Source organism: Sceloporus undulatus, chromosome 9 (genome assembly GCF_019175285.1).
Source record: "Sceloporus undulatus isolate JIND9_A2432 ecotype Alabama chromosome 9, SceUnd_v1.1, whole genome shotgun sequence".
Classification (NCBI taxonomy): Eukaryota; Metazoa; Chordata; class Lepidosauria; order Squamata; family Phrynosomatidae; genus Sceloporus; species Sceloporus undulatus.
The window spans coordinates 29,352,272-29,369,123 of NC_056530.1; the positions used below are offsets into that span (position 1 = coordinate 29,352,272).

General features: G+C 43.7%; 1 protein-coding gene across 2 annotated transcripts in view; it reads right to left on the reverse strand.

The window, feature by feature from the left end:
* MACROD1 (mono-ADP ribosylhydrolase 1) overlaps positions 1-16,760 on the reverse strand; it is a 326,473-nt gene extending 309,713 nt beyond the window's left edge. For both annotated transcript variants that reach the window (XM_042439246.1, XM_042439247.1), the window contains exons 1-3: positions 16,341-16,760; positions 10,665-10,766; positions 9,746-9,865 (exon numbers count right to left, since the gene is read on the reverse strand). In XM_042439246.1, coding sequence (XP_042295180.1) covers positions 9,746-9,865; positions 10,665-10,766; positions 16,341-16,596 — 478 coding nt within the window. In that variant the 5' untranslated portion in view covers positions 16,597-16,760. The remainder of the gene's footprint in view (positions 1-9,745; positions 9,866-10,664; positions 10,767-16,340) is intronic.
* Positions 16,761-16,852: the final 92 nt, after the last annotated feature.

The following is a 16,852-nucleotide window of genomic DNA, read 5'->3' on the forward strand; positions in this document are numbered from 1 at the left end:
TGGGGCACCACAGTTCAAGAAGAGTATCAACAAGCTGAAATGTTCCAAAGATGAGCAACCAAGACGATCAAAGGTCTAAAAACCTAGCGTCATCAGGTTTGGCTTAGAGAAGAGAAGAGTGAGAGGGGGCATGGTAGCCTTCTTTAAATATCTGAAGGGATGCCGTGTAGAAGATGGTGGAAGCTTGTTTTCGGTTGCTCCAGAAACTAGAACATGATCCAAAGAATTTTAATTACAAGAAAAAAGATTGCACCTACTGTATATACTCATGTATAAGTCTAGAAATTTTAGCCTAAAAATTGACCCCAAAAACCTGGGTCGACTTATCCATGGGTCAATGTAAGTACTGTACTTTAACTCCCATTCCCTGGTGAAATACAAGAGTGTAATCTGTCATGGAAGCAATGACCCCCCATCTATTCTCTCATCCATCCAGCCTGAAGAGTGAGCACAAACAGTTATGCCTGCTGGAATTTTGTAAGTTCTTTGGCATTGTTTTCCTTTGCTTCATCCTTTAAATCCTTTGTTACATTTCCCTAAGTTTTACCCTCGACTTATCCATGGGTCATATCAAAATCCATAATTTTGGCCCCCAAACCTGCCCTCAACTTATACATGAGATCAACTTATAGTCGAGTATATACAGTAAACATCAGGATGAACGTCTTGATCATAACAGCTGTTTGTCAGTGGAACAGACTGGCTCTGGACATGATGGACGCTGCTTCTGTGGAAGTTTTTAAACAGAGATTGGATGTGTATCTTCCAAGAGTGTTTGAGCTGTATAGTCCTGCATGGCAAGAGGTTGGACTACATGCCCCTTCCAACTCTAAGATACTATGATCCTATAATTCCAAAATTAGGCAAAATTAGATGGTTGCCTTAAATGGCAGATGTTTAGAAGCGGCATCAAGAGGGAAGAGCTGTGCGGCTTGGGCAGTGTCCCCTATGCCAGCCTGCTACTTTCTGGTGCGATGGACGATGCCTTCAACATTTCTTTTTTCCTCCTACTCCCTTCCTCCTTTTTTACGCTTCTCATAGCCAGTGTGGAAAAAAGATTACACCAGTTTGAAAGAAAGATTAAACCTGATTAAAAACTGACAGTCCCACTCAGCTTTTGTAAATGGAACAGAAGGGAGATGCATTTTGTTCTTCACTTCGCATTGTCTTGGGCAAGCCCTGACAAATGGAGACTGGTCCAAAAAAACAGGATCCTAAAAGGACGTTCATGTGTGCCAGTTTGCTTGTAGAAACAGAGCCACTAGTGCTGAGCAATGCTGGGCATAATGCCAAGCTGGTCACCCAGGGGCCACTATGCAGACGTTCCTCTATCCCACACACACACAAAACACGCATTTCAAAAATCCTGCCTCAAAGTTGCCACCTCTCACAAAAAAAACCCCGAGGTTTAATGATCTGCAAGACCTCCCTGTGAAATATAGTGCAGCAGTGACAATAAAAGGGAGCCAAGACAAGAGCCATCTGATGGGGAAGTGCTCCCTACTTAGCCATGCAGAAGGCTGCTGCAAATCTCTGCTTTTATGGCAATTTTTATGGCCAAAAGGTGAAAAGAAGAAAGAGGGGAGGAGAAGGGGAGAGGAAGAATGGCACTGCCCAATTACACTTGTTGCAGCTTGTCAGAGTTTGAAGAAAACAGCTTGAAATTCTTAGATTTTCAATAGCACTTTTTCTCACTCGCACACACACACGCCAGAACAGTGGCTGCAAAAATAGTTTTATGCTTTGCCTATACTCTACAGGTCATCAGAGAACAAACATGCACCCTCTTTCCTGTGACAGGTCCTTGTATATTTAAAGCAGGCCTGCACAACATACGACCCGGGGAAGATGGGCAAACACTTGTCCGGCAAGGCTTCTCCACTGCCCAGATTTCTCCTGAGGAGACATCCAGGTGGAGGAGGAGGATGGAATAAATATTTGGGTCTACCTGCGGCCCAAAGAAGTTTAGCCTATTTTAAGTCTGGTCCCTACCCATTGCTATGTTGTGCAGGTCTGATTTAAAGAGTGCAGTCGCGTCAGTCCTCTATCTTCTATTTACCAGACTGAACATGCTCAGCTCCCTCAACCTTTTCTTACAGGTTCTGTTCTACATATCTCCTATCATTCTTGTTATCATCCATCTCTGAACCTGCTCCAACGTGTCTATATCCTGGCCAAAATGAGTACTGTACTTGCTCCTTAAGTTTGCTCTACAGCAGTGGTTCTCAACCTTCCTAATGCAATTCTTCATGTTGTGGTGACCCCCAACCATAAATGTGGGTGGACATTTGAAAACCTTGCTTGTTTTAATTTACTGTCAATTTTAACTGTGGATCCCATTCTCCCCCTGAGCTTATCCTTCGGAATTCACATCCTTGCCTTTAGGCTGATGTTTAAGCTATCATCTTTAAACCCTCCAAAGATTTGGTAAGTTAAAACTAATAAATATTTCTCCCATTGGAAAGTGAGACCTAAGTATGTAAGTGGAATGAGAAGAGGTGGGGAAGAAAGCCGCATAAATAAAAGCCAATTTCTGAAGAGGCACATGAACTATCTATCAGCTTTTGACCTTGGTTGCAAAGCCAGAAGGGTCCAGGGAGCAAGGTCTTGCCAACGCTAAAGCAACATAAAGAGCTCCTGGTTTTATTTGCCCAGTGAAAAGGCCACTTAAAATTATTCAGTGCAGTAAAAACAGGGAGATAAAAGTTGTCCGTTAAACTCCACACCCGGGTCCCTGATTTGCACCACCAGATTGACACTTTATGACAGCTCTTTGCAAACATAGACTAAGCAAGTTTTCTCACTCCAGAACTGCTCCAGGTAAGAGAGAGTTTGTAAAGAACAGGACAGAGAGGGGGGAAATGGACAGAAAAGAGAAATTAATGGGATGATTGGCCCAAATGTCAGCTTTATTAAGTGGAGTCAGCAGTGTGAGAGTGTCAGGCAAGAAAGCAGGGGGGGGGGGACCCGAAACTGGAAGTCCAACAGTTACCAAATCTGTTTTTTTACAAAGCATGAGATTTATTTACTTATTTAAAAAGCATTTGACAGGGGTCTTATCATTCTTGACACCAGTAGATGAGACTGGATTTAAACATGAATCAGGGGGGTGAAAACAAACAGTGTACTTGATGCACTAAGTGTCAGATACCGTTTCTGGGCCTTTTTCGACTTGGATGGTTGATTCTGTGGATAAAGAATCAATGGATTTGGTGGGCCAACTATATTCACATTTAGCATCTTTTTTGAATGGTAGTAAGGGAACCTGAGCTGGTAACACTCCCATGGGAGCCAGATTCTCAGCATGGGATCTCATTTCTTCTTGGCTGACCCCTCCATCACCAGCACATGGACAGCCCAAGGTGATGCAGAAGGTCTGCCACACAAAGAAACACACGCTTCCCAACTGGCAATGCTGGCCCAGCTCCAACCTCCTCTTTTTCTCTGCCCAAGCGGCAGCAAACGTCCGTGAGCCATCAGACCAATGGAGTGACAGGTGAAGCTATTTACACTGACAATACGCCATCATAATATCCGCCTGGAGCTTTGTCTCCTGCGCTCTGTGGTCCCATAACTATTGTCATTATAAGGCTGTGATTCATCATGCCAGGGATCCCAACGTAGCTCAATCCATTCATCCATACATAAAACACCCAGCTGGGAGAAGAGCGCTCTGGATCTTTTTTTTACCAGCGGTTCTTCTGCTCTTAAAATTATATATACACACACACACACACAAAACAAGCATTGCTATGATCCCAGAAATTTCCACTTCATGGCAAAAGAACAAGAAGCTCCACTAACAAGAATTGCAAGGCCAGCCCAAGATATTATTTTGCTGCCTGGCCCTGAGTAGCAGCAAAGTTAAGATGTGTAATATCCTAAACCAGCCAAATTATTTTAATCAAGAAGGTAGAAAAGCTCTCAACTGCTTCTTCCCATCTCTAGAAGTGCAAGCACAACAATAGCAAGGTCAGTAACTAATGATTTGCTGCCATTTTAGGCACCTTCAAAGCAGCTGTCCAGGGCAGCCACCTCACTCTGCCCTTTGTGAGGCCAGAAAGGCTTCAGGACTTCTCTCCATTTGCCATTTTTGAGGGAAATAACTCCCCGACCAAAGGAGGCTAGGCTGGCTCCCTCCTCCTTGCTGCTTTGCTGCCTCAGGTAGAGACCTTTCTAGGTAGGCAGGCCTTCAGCAACTGACCTTGTTCACTGGAGAAAGGGCTTTTAACTGAGCAAGGGCTGTATTTTTTCATTTATTGGCATTTTAAAAAAAAAATTGTTTTATTTTATTGTAAGTCTTGCTGGGTCCCATTCACAGGAGAAAGGTGAGGCATTAAGTCAATCAAGTGCATAAATCTAGCCCAAGCCTCTGCTCATCACAAGAACCTCACATCTACAGATCTGGCCAACCTTACTATCTTTCAAGGAAGACTATACCAGTCTGCGCTATATGAGTGGAAAAGAGAGAGACGGCTAATTCAACACTTGGGAGTCACAGATCATTCAGACCTGGCAGCAGCTCCACTTCACTTCGGCTCCCATCATCCCCCTTGATCCTGGCCAATGATTAGGAATCCTAGGAGCTGTAGTCCCAAACATCCAAGTTGGGGAAAGTGATCTATTTGAAGCTTTAAGTCATGCACCAAAGATGTGTGTGCCTAGTAGCAAGAACGTATTTTTGGTGGTGGCATCTGTGTAATGGTCTGTGGCACTTTTTGTATGGTATATTGGTAAACACATGTTTTATTCACCCAGATCTTTTTAAAATAACTCTTTTTTTTTTAACTCTTTGGGTTTCTTAGTTAAGCACCCAAGTTTTATTGGACATCTAAAATAAATAAAACAAAACAAAATAAATAATAATAGCCTTCTACTGATTTCTTTGACTATAGTGTCCATTTTGATTAATAACTGAGCCAAAGTACAGTATAGGAAACATTTCACTGTCTGAAATGTCTTAATTGTCTACTTAAAAGTTATGCAAATCATCTATAATCATTATTTTTGTTTCCCTAATGCTCAACTATAAACTTGCCTTTGCACTTTCTCCTCTGATTATGTTCAGTAGTTGTTCCAAGTCTCTGCTATTTTCTGCTAGTAATATGGTATCGTCTGCTATCTTAAATTGTTGATGTTACTTCCAGTTTTCACAGCTCCACCCTTTCAATCTAATCCACTTTTGTGGCATTTGAAAAAGGCTTCTTGCGTTTCTGGAATTAACTGTGAGCTTCTGATCACCACATCACTTATAGTGATAAAGTGGTCAGTATCTTCTGGGTTCAAACTCCCTATGTTCAGTGTGCAAGTTAAACAAACAGGGGGATAAAATGCAACCCTTGCCAGTTAGAAACCTATGTATGCATACTATGCTCTCTCTAGGAATCTCTAGGTCCTCCAGCACAACTCTGCTGAAGTTGACCATGGAGTCGCGATAGAGGACCCTAGAGATTCCTAGGCAAAACACTTCTCTAGGCATTTGTAGGTCTTTCAGCGCAATTCCAGTGGGTGTTGACCACAGGGTTACACCGGAGGGTAACTCCGATAGTTATTCTCTCAGATAAAAAATGGTATTTTTATTTGCAGTTTTTCCACTTCCACAAGGATCTTGCACCCCCCAAACTCTAGCGAATGTGGCGGGCCCACTGTATTTGTTTCAGTTGCTGAGCAAAGCATCTAACAGACAACACTCAGCACTAACACCCCAAGCCCCAGTACTTTGGATAGATCACCTGGGCCTATGAGGTTCTCTCTGAGGGAGAGAGAAGGCTGGCTCAGTACCATCAGGGGCTGGCCTGAAGAATTCCTCCCTCCCTAACTGTCATCGTTCGGGCCTCTGAGGGGAAGAGAAGGCTGGCCCAGTACCATCAGGGGCTGGCCTGAAGAAAGAGGCTCCTCCCTCCCTAACTGTCATCGTTTGGCCTCTGAGGAGAGAGAAGGCTGGCCAGTACCATCAGGGGCTGGCTGATGAAGAGGTGCCAGGCTCCCCCTCCCTAACTGTCATCGTTCGGCCTCTGAGGGAGAGAGAAGGCTGGCCATACCATCAGGGGCTGGCCTGAGAAGAGGCTCCTCCCTCCCTAACTGTCATCTTCGGCCTCTGAGGGAGAGAAGTAGGCTGGCCCAGTACATCAGGGGCTGGCCTGAAGAAAGAGGCTCCTCCCTCCCAACTGTCATCGTTCGGCCTCTGAGGGAGAGAGAAGGCTGGCTCAGTACCATCAGGGGCTGGCCTGAAGAAGAGGCTCCTCCCTCCCTAACTGTCATCGTTCGGCCTCTGAGGGAGAGAGAAGGCTGGCTCAGATACCATCAGGGGCTGGCCTGAAGAAAGAGGCTCCTCCCCCCTAACTGTCATCGTTTCGGCCTCGAGAGGGAGAGAGAAGGCTGGCCCAGTACCATCAGGGGCTGGCCTGAAGAAGAGAGGCTCCTCCCTCCCTAACTGTCATCTTTCGGCCTCTGAGGGGAGAGGAGAAGGCTGGCCCAGTACCATCAGGGGCTAGCCTGAAAGAAAGGGCTCCTCCCTCCCCAACTGTCATCGTTCGGCCTCTGAGGGAGAAAGAAGGCTGGCCCAGTTCCATCAGGGGCTAGCCTGAAGAAGAAGAGCCCTCCCTCCGGTCCATCTGCCTTGGTCCAGGCCTCAGAGGGAGAGAAGAATGCTGGACCTGATTTCCTCCCCCCCTCACCATTCTCTTCTCCTTTGTGTCGTGTCTTTTAGATTGTAAGCCTGGTGGGCAGGGAATTGTCTGTTATCCCTCTATTGTAACCTCTCGGGATCCCAGTGATTGGGCGGTATATAAATAAAACCTATTATTATTATTATTATTATTATTATTATGACAATCTTGGCTAGCAGCGGCTATCTCCCAAAGCCCATCATTTGGAGTCTTCCCACCCAACCTGAGACAGCTTTGCTTCCAGTTCTCTAGGTTAATGCTACAAATCACGCCTGTCTAGAACTGCCTCCGACACATTTGATTCCTGCCAGGGAGCCAAGGTTAACAAGAAATAAATGCTCCATCTGTTTCTCTTACCCGGATGCCACAGACCACCCTGCTTTTCCCGAGACTCACAACACACTCCCCTGCAGCTCCCCATCCCAGTCTGCATGGTGCGGCTGCAACGGAAGCATATCGTTCCTGGCCTCGATCCGCGCAGGTAATCACTCACAGCTAATGATCATTATTGAATCGCCTAGAATTTAATGGACACGTATTATAGCCCCGCTTGTGGTTTTACATATGAATTAAGCACATATGGGCTTCACGATGCACAGAAGCAGGATTTATGAAGCGCCAACAAAACCTCTTGTTAGCAAAGACTTTTATTCCACTAATAAACAGCTTGATTTATTAAGGTTGGGACATTAATGTGGGTAGAAGCCCCTAAACCACGGTGCTTCAGTGCCCTCTAGTGCACAAAACCTGGGAATGGGAGCTGAGCCTCAGTTGTATTCAGCAATTTAAGGCTTATACTGTACTGTACAAATGAACTTTAAAAACTGACTAGCCACTTTCCTCCTTCCCACGCTTCACTGCACTGTGGCTTATAATGGAAATACTTGTGTATTTTATTTTCAGCTTTCTCCTCTTTCTTGATAGACTCTCCACTAAAGTTTATATTGTAAACTCTTTGGGGCAGAAACCATACAGTGCTTTATCAATAAATAACAATAGAAAAAAATACTTACCACTAATTCTGATTTTAATTCTGTCTCCCATCTCTCAACCCTCCCCGCCCTGTCGCCATTCTCCAGCTAGGATATACTACATATACCATTTACACAATTCTCTATATGTACTGTTTTAAAGAACTGCCTGTAAAGTTTATTGAGCTAAAATCTCACCATTCAGAAGAGATCCGTAACTTGGTGTCAGGGACATAGGCCCAAGTTTATCAGTGCTTTGCATACCCAAGTGCTGCTACCTTTGCTTGAATGAAATGAAGAAAGGTTCCCGAGTAGACCCATTCATCAAAGCATGAACATTTCTTAACAGAAGAATGGGGGAAAGTATTAGAATTTATAAAGAAGATGTGGGGTCACCAGCTGATCTTATATTAATTACATTGATTAGACACTTTATCTTGATTATGGCTATCTAAATACTTCCATTCTTTTTCTTTTTTTCCTTTTTTTGCAGAAATCCATAGATGGAAACGGGTTTTAGGCTACAGGAATAGCATGTCAACTAGAAAAATAAAACACAGAAATAGATATGTGATCTCTTAGAGTTATCTTGATTTTGAGAAACCGATTGGGTAGACAAATAGGTTATCCATAGAATTACAATTTGTTTAATATATATTAGATAATTTGATATACAACTTGGTATGTTATGATAAATTATAGAAGAAATGTTAATTAAAAGCGGGATAATAGGACATCAGAGAATTCATAGATTAGTTACTAAAGGTGGAGGACACTGTATGTTTGTGGAGAAGAACGGAAGGTATTTAATGTAGAATAGACATACGTGAAGAAGACGGCAAGATAAGATCCAAGATGATATAAAGATAAAGAAGAATTTAATAAGTGATGATTACCAGTGCGTTACATCTTTGTTTTGCTTCTGGTTCTACTATTGATGCTCTAATTTAATGTTATTGTTTGTATAAATGTATTTCTTTGTATTTTTGTTTGTATCCGTATGAATGTGTTTATAATACAGATTAATAAAACTCAAAAAAAACTTTAAAAAAGAAATAAAAGCATTCACATTTCTACATCTCTTTCAGCAACCTTCCCCAAAACAGTGGCCATAAGATGCGCTGGACAACAACTCTCACAATCTCTAGCCAGCACTGCCAGTGGTAGGCACCAGGTTGAGGAAGATGGTCCTAAACTTGCACATAAGTGCACATAGACACACCGGGATCATGAACATTTTTTCCTCCAATGTTTCTCACCAGTCGCACAGCCCCAGGAGCACAACCAGAAATTTCAAACTAAGACACATGGAACTCAACCCACTTACTTCACTATTTTACAGAACATTTGATTTAGCTAAGTCAAATCCAGTTCAGCAACGCAACCTCTCTTTTCTCCCCTCTGCATGTTTTGAGATCCACCAACACACAGAGCCATTTTTCGAGCAAAACTTACAAACTCACCTTTGGCATTTTGGTTCAACTATAGTAGGTAGTCAAAAGCTGGAGACATGTTTATGGACAGAGAGAGACACTGTTCTCTTTAAGGACAACCATGTTCTGCATCAAACATTATCATAATCACTATTATTATTATATTTATTTATGTCCCACTCCCCCCCAGAATTGGGACTTTAAGTGACTTGCCTCCAGTCAAACAGTATTCAACTCAGTACAAAACATAGTGATCTTGTTTAATCAGTAAATGAAGTGGAATGACTGTTCATATAAAGATTAGCTATACTTCTTTCACATTATGTTTCAACTCTCCATGTATAAGGGAGACTTGCAGCAATACTAGTATGACAGAGCCAAAGTGTTTTTGGAATAGCACAGAAACCCATCAACCAGATCTGTGCACACCATGATCTTCCATATTTCTTAAAAACCACTTTTCAATTCTCTTTTAAGTGGTGAGGGAGGCTTTACTGCCAGCAACATACACCCTCATTCCCCACAACCAACCCCTTTATAAACAAGAACATCCTTTTTTAGGATGCTGGCACACAGCAACTGGCGAGGCATGGCATGGCACGAGTTGCCAAGGTCTCCCTCGGGAGGCAAAGGTCATCCTAGCCATAAGTAGAAAGAAATCAAACTCACTCACCAGCATTGACAATCGCATCCACCTCCAGCTTGGTGATATCCCCACGGAAGAGAGAGATCTTTTCATTCAAATGGTTGTCCTTGGTGTACAAAGTTTCTTCAGGCTGCTTGACTCGGGCACCTGGCATCAATAAGACAAGAGGAAAAGATCAGACATGTAAAAGGTATATAGCAAGTGAGAGGCAACTTGGCTGGGAATGGGGGCTGCACTGGACCCCAAAATGGAGGTTGTGCCACCATTACTACAATTCAGTGGCCACTGCAACTGTCTTTGAAAGTGAATGCCAGCCACAGCACAAGGATGCCAGAGTAGGTCAACCCTCCCATACCACTGACCCCATGGACTGCCAAGATAGAGCATTTCCTCCTTTTGACAGCTGTGTTCTTCACTGATGGTGCAGAACACAAAAATTGCTGGGAGGAGATCCTCAGAGCATGTGCTACTATCCGCCGGTCTGTTGCAAAGAAGGGAATTGGAGCCCTTCAGGTGTGGCTGGTACATCTTTTGCATACTGAGAGTCCTTGGTTCAACACCTGGGATATCCAGATAGGGCTGCTAAAGGTAGGGCCTTACTTGTGTAAGTGGCTTTCTATGTTCAGACCTTCATAACATCCTCTTTCTCCCATGTCTTGGGGTGAGGGTAAAAATCACACACTCACCAATGAGTATTTAGCATCTTTGAGACTCACTGAAAGAAAGAAGTTGGGTAAGCTTTCATAGACTTCAGTCTACTTCCTCAGATGCATTTCACAGACTAAAGTCTCCGAAAGCTCATACTGCCAACTTCTTTCTTTCAGTGAGTCTCAAAGGCATCACACGATCTCTCTACGTAATGATTCCACAAACTAACACAGCTATGTCTTTGCATTTCACCAATGTGTGTGTACTGAAGAATAAAGAATGTTATAAGAATACTCACTTTTCGCCATCTCTTTCCATGAAGGTATCTGCTTCAGTTTGATGAAATCCTTGGTGAAATAGTGCTCCCGTCTCTGCTTGTTATTCAATCCTTTCAGAAATGCTAAAAAGCACCAGGTGGGGTGAGAAGGAGAAATAAGAACAGTTAGTCTGGCAAAGAGACCTTGGTCCAAATTAGAAAATGAACTAGCAAACCAGGCCAAAAAACCCCCTCTAGATAGTTCCGTTCATCTTTATTATGGTCATAGGCCAGATAAAAGACAAGAATTGTTTTGGGTTTTATGTTAATAGAAACCTGAGTCCCTTAGACTATGGTAGCACCTAAAAAACATGTACAAGGCACAACAGTGCATAGAAAAATTGCTTTTTGGATTACAGCTCCCAGATTCCTCCCCAACCAATGGATATGCTAGTTTAGAGATTCTGGGAACTGTAGTCCAAAAAAGCACCATTTCCCAATCCTGCAGTACAGATAACCCTTGCATTCCTTCCAACTCTATGACTTTAGATGCACACATATTACTGTAGGGTTGTTGTAGGGGCCAATTTTTTAACTTACATTTCTAGACTTATACATGACTACAGCCGGCCCTTCTTATACACAGATTTTTTATACAAGCAGACAAAGGTTTGAAAATGTTTTTTAAAAAGTATAAATTTCAAATTTCAAACCTTGATTTTCCATTTTTTTTATAATTTTGCTATGTCATTATATTTAATGGGACTTCAGCATCCATGGATTTTGTTATCCACGATGGATCTTGGAACCAAACCCCAGCGTATAAGAAGGGTCCACTGTATATACAGCAAAGGGCACCATTTTACTGTGCCATTATCTAATGGGACTTGAGCATCCACGGATTTTGGTATCCACGGAGGGTCCTGGAACCAAACCCCAGCAGATGCCAAGGGCCTACTACTGTATACAGTATACCCTGCTCTTCAGCCCTAAAGGCTTTCAGAGCGACTTACATAGAGTTCTTCAGACGGTTCCCTGCCCTCAGGCTTACAATCTAAAAAGACACGACACAAAAGGAGAAGGGAATAGTGGTGGGGAAGGGGTTCAGGCCCAGTGTTTCTTCTCTCCTTCTGATGCCTGGACCATGATGGCAGATGGACTGGAGGCAGGGTCCTTCTTCTTCAAGCTAGGCCTGATGGAGTTGGGCCTGCCTTTTCCACTCCCTCCCAGGCCAGATGATGTCAGATGGCATGGAGGGGAGGCTTCTACACTGCAGAATTAATGCAGTTTAACTGCCACTGCTCAATGCTACTGGAATTCTAGGGATTGTAGTTTATGCTATTGGAATTCAATGCTACTGAAATTCTAGGGATTGTAGTGCCAGAGGCACCAGAGCTCTCTGACAGAGAAGGCTAAATGTCTCACAAAACTACATATTCCCAAATTCCCATGGATCAATGCAAGACAATTCTGAGAAAATGTAGTTTTGTGAAACATTTAGCCCCGTCGAAGAGCTCTAGTGCGGCAAAAACTACAGTTCCCAGAATTTCATAGTATTAAGCCATGGCAGTTAAAATGATGACAAACTGGATTATTTGTAGAGTGCAGATGCACCAAACAACTCTACTTACTGAACCCTAATGAAGTTTGTTTTGTCACAGTACAGACAACCTAGTTATGTTATGATTATATTGGACATAACAGATCCTGATAACAGATCAGACAGGCTTCCAGTATGGACCAACCAAAGACTTGCCAATTGCTCTGGACCCTTGTATTTTAGGTCACTCCAATGATTTTTATTAGATTATTTTCCATTTTAGTGCTGTCTTGCCAGTTTACTGCTTTATCCCCAGACTTTATGGTACGTTCCGGCTTTTAACTTCATAACGTCTGCTTGCCATTTTGGGGGGAGGGGGGACAGAAATACAGTTGGCCCTTCTTATATACACTGATTTTTTACACATGGATTCAAGCATCCACAGTTTGAAAATGTTCCAAAAAAGTATAAATTTCAAATATCAAACCTTGATTTTACATTTTTTATAAGGGACACCATTTTGCATTTTGTTATTATATTTCATGGGACTTGAGCATCCACGGATTTTGTTATCACATATAACACCATTTTAATTCCTGTCAGCGGTGCTGACCTTTGAAGCACGCAAGCGTGGCCATTTCTTATTCATATTTGTATTCTTTTTTTATTCTTATTCGGCTCAGGGCACAGCTTGCCTGACAGAAATAAATTCAACTCTGGAGCCGTCATTTTTATCACAAGCCCCCATTATTATTATTATTTTTACCAAAGGCCATTTTAGTTCTAGGCCTCTGGCAGAACTATGGTTGCCTCAGTCTGTCTCCTAGGAGACCGCCAAGATTCCCCATAATGCATTGCTGGACACTGGCCTACAAACTCAACCGACAAGCTCAACTGTGAAAATAAACACATATAATTCCATGCACATTGTTGTGGTTGTCGCTGTGGCTGTGTCAGTAGGGTTGCCATAATTCTCTACTATAAACCGGGACAAAGTGTAGGACAAAATTTAGCCCAAAATGTAGGACAATTGTAGGATTAAAATTTAGCCCCAAATGTAGGACATTTAAGAAAAATGGGGGACCTTAAATGTCCTACATTTTGGGCTAAATTTTATCCTACAATTGTCCTGCATTTTGGTCTAAATTTTGTCCCAGTTTGTGGTAGAGAATTATGGCAACCCTACTTTGACTTATAGCGCCCCTCAGGGAAACCTATCATGGGGTTTTCTTGGCAAGAGTTGCTCAGAGGCTGAGAGAGTGTGACCTGTCTAAGTGCATCCCATTTTTGACATGTTTCTTCAGCATGGGGTTTACAATTGCCTTCCCCTGAGGCTGAGAGGGTGTGACTTGCACATGGTCACCCAGTGGGTTTCCATGGCCAAGCAGAGAATCGTACCCTGGTCTCCAGGGTTGTAGTCCAACACTCAAACGACTATGGCACATTATCTCCCTCAATGCACGTTTGTAATTTCTGACCTATGCAACCCTGAAGTGAACCTATTCTGGGATTTTCTTGGCAAGAGTTATTCTGAGGAGGTTTGTCATTGTCATCTCCTGAGGTTGAGAGAATGTGACTTGGCCAAGATCATCCAGTGGGTTTCATGGTTGACCCAGGAATCAAACCCTGGTCTCCAGAGTCGTAGTCCAATGCTCAAACCATGCTGGCTCTCAATGGCTCTTATTGGTCCCTTCCAAATCTGTGATTCTGTGGAAATAAGCTAATAGAAATATAATCAGTTGGGCACCAAGGAAAAGGAGAGAGCATCAGTGTGAAGTAGTGGTTTGAGTGCTGGACTATGACTCTGGAGACCAGGGCTCGATTCCATGAAACCCATTGGGTGACCTTAGGCAAGTTACACTCTCTCAGCCTCAGAGGATAGCAATGGCAAACCTCCTCTGAACAAACCTTGCCAAGAAAAACCCCAGGAACAAATGTACCTTCATTCTCCTTAGCAGATAGGGGTTAATGGTATCCCGTAAAATACAAGCACACTTGTATGCAGTTTTTACCTTTTGAAAAAGAAAACAATGTCAATTATTTATTATATATGGATTCTTATATGTTTATCCCATCACTCTTGCAACGTGCGCATGATGACATGCGTGGAAGGTAACCCATTTTGACTTCACAAGAAAACTAAGCGCTTATGACTGAGAGTGTTTGCATGTACACCAATCTGAGTATAGAAGCACATGTACACCTGCTTGTTTCTCACTGTGTTTGAGTGCAAGCATGTTTGTAAATGTGTAAGCATGCATCCCTGTAAACATGTACAAGAGAACATCTATAAGCATGAACATCTATAGGCATAAACGAGTATATATTGCAGTGCACTTTCATGTTAATAAAGAATCTATGAAGGTGAGCGAACTCATGAGTTAAGTATGCTATAGAGAATTCTTGAGAAGGCACAAATGCATCCCTTCTCATAGTTAGGGTTGTGTTATCTCTTTGTGATGACCTTCCCATTTTCTTTCAAACTAGGTATCCATTCTGTAGTTGGATTTTTATTTCATCATAGAATAATAGAGTTGGAAGAGACCCCAAGGGCCCTGATCCAGTCCAACCCCATTCTGCCATGCAGGAAATCTCAATCAAAGCATCCCCAACAGATGGCCATCCAACCTCTGCTTAAAGACCTCCAAGGAAGGAGACTCCACCAACATAAATAACATAAATTTAGAACAACATAAATAAAAATACACGATCCCCTTACCCCCTATTAAAACTAAACACAGTGTTACAAAATACAGTGCTCCCTTCCCTTATGCGGGGATTCGTTCCGGACTACCCTCCACATAAGGGAAAATTGTGTATGCTCACGCCCCATTGAAAATAATGGGGCGTATGCACGCAGTGCAATGCGGGGTGCACACCATTCCTTAGATTGTCCCATGGCTTCAGCATATGCTGAAAGCCACGGAAGTGAAGCCCGCGTATGGTGCGGGCTCACTGTAGAATCAAAGTTATAAATTAAACATAATTAAAATGAGGCATCATGGGGCAAACAAGGGCAAACCATATCAATGTCATGGGAGGTCAGTCAGGGAAGGCCTGCCGGAAGCAATCCATCTTGACAGCCTTGTGAAAGGCGTCAAGAGTCGTAATATGACAGATCTCCTCCGACAGGTCATTGTGGATTGTATGGAAGAAGGCACTCCCACAAGTAAGCTGGACCTAAGCCATACAGGGCTTTAAAGGTTATTACTGGTACCAACAACTTGCACTGTGTCCAGAAACTAATTGGCAGCCAATGCAAGAATTTCAAGATTGGCATTATGTGGTTGCCTTTGGATCTTCTGGTGACCAGACTGGCTGCCATATTTTGAATCAATTGAAGTTTCCGAACTAGGTACAAGGGTAGCCCCATGTAGAGCGCATTACAGAGGTCCAGTCGAGAGGTTACCAGCATGTGTACCACCGTTTCTAGCTGGCAGTTGGCGTATCAACCGAAGCTGATAACAAGAGCTCCTGGCCTTAGGGTGGCCATAAGTCGGAAATGACTCAAAGGCACAGAACTACAAATGTGCATTGAGGGTGCCAGTGTGGCTCAGTGGTTTGAATGTTGGACTAGGACTCTGGAGACCAGGGTTCGATTCCCCGGTCGGCCATGGAAACCCACTTGGGCAAGTGATACACTCTCAGCTTGAAGACAAGTCACGCTCTCTCAACCTCAGGGGAAAGCAATGGCAAACCTTCTCTGAACAAACCTTGGCTAGCAAACCCCAGGACAATTGGCCTTAAGGTGGCCATACGTCAGGAATGACTTGAAGCCTCACAACAACCACAACTTGGGCAAGTGACACTCTTTCAACCTCAGGGGAAGGCAAAGACACACCTCCTCTTTTATACTTGTTCGCCACTTTGAGTCCCTATATTGGGGACTCAAAGGTGGGATATAAGAAAATCATCATCATCATCCTCTTAACAAACCTTGGCCAGAAAATCCCCAGGTCATGTTGGCACACAACAACTTGAAGACACACAACCACTTGGGCAAGTCACACTCTCTCAGCCTCAGGGGAAGCAATGGCTAACTTTCTTTGAACCAACCTTGCCAAGACAAACACCAAGTCAGGGCCAACTTAAAATTGGGAAGGACCTGATGGCACCCAACACAACGAGAGGCACACACAACCCCTTCCAAACACACCACAAACACACCCACCACTTACATTTAGCCTCCTTCCAGTCAGTGGATGTGGTCAAATCCACCTTGGCTGCCATGGCCAAAGGAGGCACAGCTGCCCAGCTCCTGATGCCAAGGGTAAATGCCCCCTGGGTGATCTCCCTGCCTCCTCCTCCTCCTCCACAACCACAACCCCCCTGCCTTGTTACAACCCTGGGCACTTGGAGGGCACAACTGCCCCTGGCTGCCAACCACCTTCCCAGCAGCCTCGTGCCCTGGAAGAATGCAAGGAGCCCTGGCATGGCTGCAGGAGGAGGAGGAGGGTGGCAACCCAGGGCTCCTGGTTGGCTCCTTTGAAAGAGGGAGAAATTCTTCTCCCTTATTTATCACACCTGCTATTTAAAAAAGGAGCTTGGCCAGCCTTACAACAGCTGCTGCCATCAAAACACACGTGACCATGATCAGCCTCTTTGGCCCCGCCCCCTCTGGGCCGCAAAGGCTCCTGGGAAATGGAGTTCTCTTCCCCCAAAATGGCCTCCCTTCTGCAGCACCAGGGAG